The sequence below is a fragment of the Myotis brandtii genome, unplaced genomic scaffold (assembly GCF_000412655.1).
Source record: "Myotis brandtii unplaced genomic scaffold, ASM41265v1 scaffold693, whole genome shotgun sequence".
NCBI lineage: Eukaryota > Metazoa > Chordata > Mammalia > Chiroptera > Vespertilionidae > Myotis > Myotis brandtii.
The window spans coordinates 1,938,813-1,943,578 of record NW_005370710.1 but is presented as its reverse complement, the minus strand read 5'-3'; the positions used below and the strand labels follow the sequence as shown (position 1 = coordinate 1,943,578).

The 4,766-nt window shown below is 61.6% G+C and overlaps 1 protein-coding gene across 1 annotated transcript in view; it reads right to left on the bottom strand.

The window, feature by feature from the left end:
- The window catches only part of ITPR1 (inositol 1,4,5-trisphosphate receptor, type 1), a 173,427-nt gene that overhangs the window by 33,425 nt on the left and 135,236 nt on the right, over nucleotides 1-4,766 (bottom strand). The window contains exons 42-43 of the mRNA XM_005881921.2: nucleotides 1,237-1,417; nucleotides 372-625 (exon numbers count right to left, since the gene is read on the bottom strand). Coding sequence (XP_005881983.1) covers nucleotides 372-625; nucleotides 1,237-1,417 — 435 coding nt within the window. The remainder of the gene's footprint in view (nucleotides 1-371; nucleotides 626-1,236; nucleotides 1,418-4,766) is intronic.

Below are 4,766 nucleotides of genomic sequence, written 5' to 3'. Positions count from 1 at the left end.
CTGTGCACCTATTACGCTGCACACAGGCAGGTCCCAGATACACACACTGAACTGTGCAGAGAGCAAGGGCGAGGGGCGCTCCCTGTCCCAGGGGAGATGGTGGGGAGGACAGACAGAACCATGTCACCACCCAGACACAGAACCTTCCCAGCAAGGACCCTGGCTGGGGGCAGGAGCTGAATGTCAGGCGTGCCATGCGGCCATGTCCCTGGGCCTCACCTGCCCCCAGGCCTTTCCACCCCCAGCCTCCCCGCCCCAGACCTCACCTGCAGGTCCCAGGCCTCCCCACCCCTGGGCCCCCCTGCCTCCGGGCCTCACCTGCAGGTCCCAGGCCTCACCCGCCCCTGGGCCCCCCTGCCCCCGGGCCTCACCTGCAGGTCCCGGTTGTGGTTCTCGCACAGCAGCTGCAGGAAGCGCAGGATGGGCTGCATGATGGTGATGACCGCGCTCATCTCCAGCTCGTCCTTGGGCTTGTCGGCCGCGGCCTGCGCGCCCTCCCCGGACTGGTAGTGGTCGTCGGGGTCGGCCTCTCTCCGGAAGGCGGTGAAGGCCTTCCTGGTGGCGGCCGAGGCCTCCAGGAGCTGGTCGCGGGCCTCCTCCGTGATCTGCGTCGAGGGCTCTTTGGCTGCGAGGCAAACGGGAGCCCGTCAGCGCTGCGCATGCCCAGAGGCCGGATGTCTGTGGCTGCGAACCCAGTCATGACCCGAAATGCAAAGCCCGAGGGGCTCGCTAACCTGCTCACGGCCATCGACTCAACACCGGGGTTCCCCCTCCCTCAGGTGTTACTTTCCTTTAACTGAGGGGATGGACAAAACGCTTCAGAAACATGCAAGTAACTCAGAAAACAAGGGGGAGCCGCCTGCAAGAGACGGTGCGCCCAGTTCTAAAGGTGCATCTTCCTCAACTGTCCTCCACTTTCCCGAACGTGAAATGGAAAGTTACAGAAAGAGATGATGAATGGATTTCCCGCCAATAACACCTGGCGTCTGACCCAGAGGCACGGCTGTGGGTTTATGACACACGAAGAGCCTCCCAAGCGGCAGGAATCCCGCTCGGGCCGCGCGGGAAGGACTACGTCATCGCCGGATTCGCCTTCTGCTTCTGAAAGCCCAGTCCGCCTACGGCCTGGAGTCTCGAAGCCGCGAAAGAACTACAGGGACGGAGGGCCGTCCTGGAGCCGCCCAGACCGGCTGACGGAGAGCTGCGGGGAGGCCAGGGGGCGGGGGGGGCGTTTACCTTTCTTCCGGGAAGGGGCGTCCCTGTCCGTCTCCTCGTCTTTCTTTTTGTTTCCCAAGTCGCTCGTGTTCACCGTCACCGTGGCCTTGATTTCCTGCTGGGCCACCTTCATGCGGTCGTAGAAGACCTTGAAGAATCTCTCCGACTTCTTGTCTTCCGTCAGCCGGCAGAAGAAGGAGTGCTGCCGAGGGAAACCCGCACACTCTCAACACCGAGACGGCCCAGTCAGCGAATCCCACTCGAGACACCAAAACCTCACGCAGATTGGCGCCAGCCACGCGACCTCACACGTGGTCTGAGCAGGACCGAGGCTAAACACTGCTCGGGGCTCTCTGGTTGTCCAGATCCTCGGCCTGAGGTTTCCTGCAGAGCCGGGGTGTCTTTGCTGGTGGTCACATGGGAGAGGGAAGCACGCTAAGTAAGGCGTGGTGGGCAGATCTCAGCCAACCGTGAACAGCCCCCTCATACACACGGAACCACGCCACTAACAGGGGAAATAAAAGGTATTTGTGTGAGTGTTAATCCTCACCCAAGGATATTTCTCCATTGATTTTGAGAGTGTGTGGGGGGGTGGGGGGAAGAAAGAGAGAGAGAAACATCGATTGGTTGCCTCCTGCATGTGCCCTGACCCTGGGCTGGGTGGGGATCCAGCCTGCACCCAAGGTATGTGCCCTTGATTGGAATTGAACTTGCAACCCTTTGGTCCTTGTGCCGATGCTCCAACCACTGAGCCAAACCGGCCAGGGCTAACATCTATCAATTGGTGATTACTGCAGGGCCAGTCATTGGTTTAAGGACTTCCATGTGCCCCTCCTCTTTGCACAGCCCTGTGGGCACTTGCAGATGAGTAAGACGTGCCACCTGATAGAGCGTCGGCCTGCGGACTGAAAGGTCCCAGGTTCGATTCCGGTCAAGGGCATGTACCTTGGTTGTGGGCACATCCCCAGTAGGAGGTGTGCAGGAGGCAGCTGGTCGATGTTTCTCTCTCATCGATGTTTCTAACTCTCTATCCCTCTCCCTTCCTCTCTGTAAAAAAAATCAATAAAATATATATTAAAAAAAAAAAAAAAAGACGTGCCACCTGTCCCTGTAGGCTGCCTCCATACCAGGTCAGGGTGACATGTCCCCAAGTAAGACGGACAAGGGTGAGTCAACAGTGTCCAGCAGCTCCACAGAGATGTATTCTAGAACCCAGAGCTGGCGAGGGTGACGCTGCGGGGAGTGGCCCCAGAACCCTCAGGGAAGAGGGGCTCCCAGGGCAGGCCTGGGAGGACAGGTGAGGGTGTGGAGACAGAGACGCTCAACATCAGGGGTCGCTTCCTCCCGGATACGCATGTTTGTGTTTGGACCCGCCGCAAGCCACGGCGCAACTGTTCCTACAAAAGCACAGCACGGTGGGTGCCTCAGCTCCACTTACGTGTTCGCTTGCGCCTTACCCCTTCGCAAACACCGCACTGTTGTGAGCTATTTACATAGAAACACAATACGGCCACTTCCCGGAGAACAAAGCAGAGCTCCCAGCCGCACGCTTGCTCTCCCCGTGGGGGCTCCGCCAGCTCCACACCCTCCCTCGGGAGGAAGGCGCTTCCCACCGAAGGGGCCCTGGCTCGCAATCCCAGGAAAAACGGCATCTCCAGCCTCTCGAAGCCCCTCAACGCCTCTGCCTCTCCCCCAGCCCCATGTGCCTGACAGCGGCCGACATACCCCGTCCTCCTCTGCCCCTTCGCCTCGCCAATGGCCCACGTGTTCCTTGGCACATGTCCGTCTCATCTGCCCACAGGCACGTCCTGACCTCTGCCCCCTTCGCTGCTCTCCATCTTCTTGTTCCCCACACACAACCCAGGATCCGTCCCTCCTTGGGCTCCCTGATCCTGCCTCTCCCCCCACAACCCCTCCAGGTGCCGCTGCACAGCCACAGAGAAAGAACTCGACAGGTATAACCACCTGTCAAATCGGACCACACTGTGCCCACACACTCGAGGCACATTGCTGTCCGGGATGACTTCACGACCAAAGAGGCAAACCTGCTCTGCTCCCAGGAGCGCGGAGCCACCAACCCAGGATCCGTCCCTCCTTGGGCTCCCTGATCCTGCCTCTCCCCCCACAACCCCTCCAGGTGCCGCTGCACAGCCACAGAGAAAGAACTCGACAGGTATAACCACCTGTCAAATCGGACCACACTGTGCCCACACACTCGAGGCACATTGCTGTCCGGGATGACGTCACAACCAAAGGGGCAGAGGCAAACCTGCTCTGCTCCCAGGAGGGCGGAGCCACCACCTGCACCAGGACAGGGGACACAGGCCTTCTCAGCGAGGCCCCGCCCACCCCATGAGCCCCGAGGGAGTGGCGTGGGGGTGCGGGGAGCACATCCCCGAGACGGCCCCTGCGGGCATCGCAGGCCATGAAGAGCGAGAGGAACACACACAGGAGGGAAAGGCCTGGGGTTCTTTTCCTGGGGATGGAATGCAGACGTGCAAATAAAAGCCTCCGTGGAAAAACAACACAAACAAACTGCAACACATCCACTCGACCGTAAAATCCAAAGGAAAATAAGGACGCCCTGGCCGGCCGGGGGCAAGGACACGCTGACGGACAACCAGCCGGCAGCCCAGCCGCCTGTGGGGCCCCAGCCGCCTGGACCCTGAGGGCCCCGCTCTGGGCCGTAGCTCTCCCATTCCTGCAGCCCCTCCCCCTCTGGCTGGCAGGGAGCCCTCGGCTGCAGAGAGCATCGGGGCCTGACAGTGGGGGGGGCGGGGCGTGCAGACAGGCGCCCGTGGATGGGCGGTGGGTGTGGATGGGATTTCGCAGTGTCCCCTGTGGACGGGCTGCTCGGTGAACTGCGATGGCTTTGGCGTCAGTCATGGCACTCAAGCCGGTGATGCCCGAGCCAACCTGGTGCCTCTGGAAGCACTGACTCGGGGCTGGCAGGGGCCGTGGTCACCGACTCCAGCCTCCCACCTGATGACACACCTGCCTGGGCCCAGCCATCACTCCATTGCGCCCCCTTCCTCCCCGCCCCCCACCAGCTGCCACACTAGGACCACGCTGGCCGCCTCCAGCTCCCAGCACACAGGCCCATGCCAACCCCTCCGCCCTCCACCCTCCACCCTCCACGCAGCCGTCTCCTCCCACAGTGAGGGCTCAGCTTGAATGGCACCTCCCCGGGAAGCCCTCCTGACCTCCCTACGCGGGGTCTCCATCACCCTCCTCCCAATTTGCTGTTTATTTCATGGGTAACGGGTTTAGCATCCATCTTGCCGGCCAGACCGTAAGCTCCTGGAGGGCAGGGCCCACATGGGTCCCACCCCCGACGGCATCGCAGCCAATTCACTGGTGCCTGGCCCCCGGCAGGGGCTCAGTGAAGACCTGCTGTCTGAATGGACGCCAAGAGCCCTGAAGGAATTCCCCAAACCTCAGCTGCCTCCCCCAGCAGCTGGGGTGTAACTCTAGCCCAGGGTCCCGCCTGACACTCCGCCCCGGAGCTCAGAGGACCACGGGAGCATGGGCACAGGCTCCCTCCGAGGTGG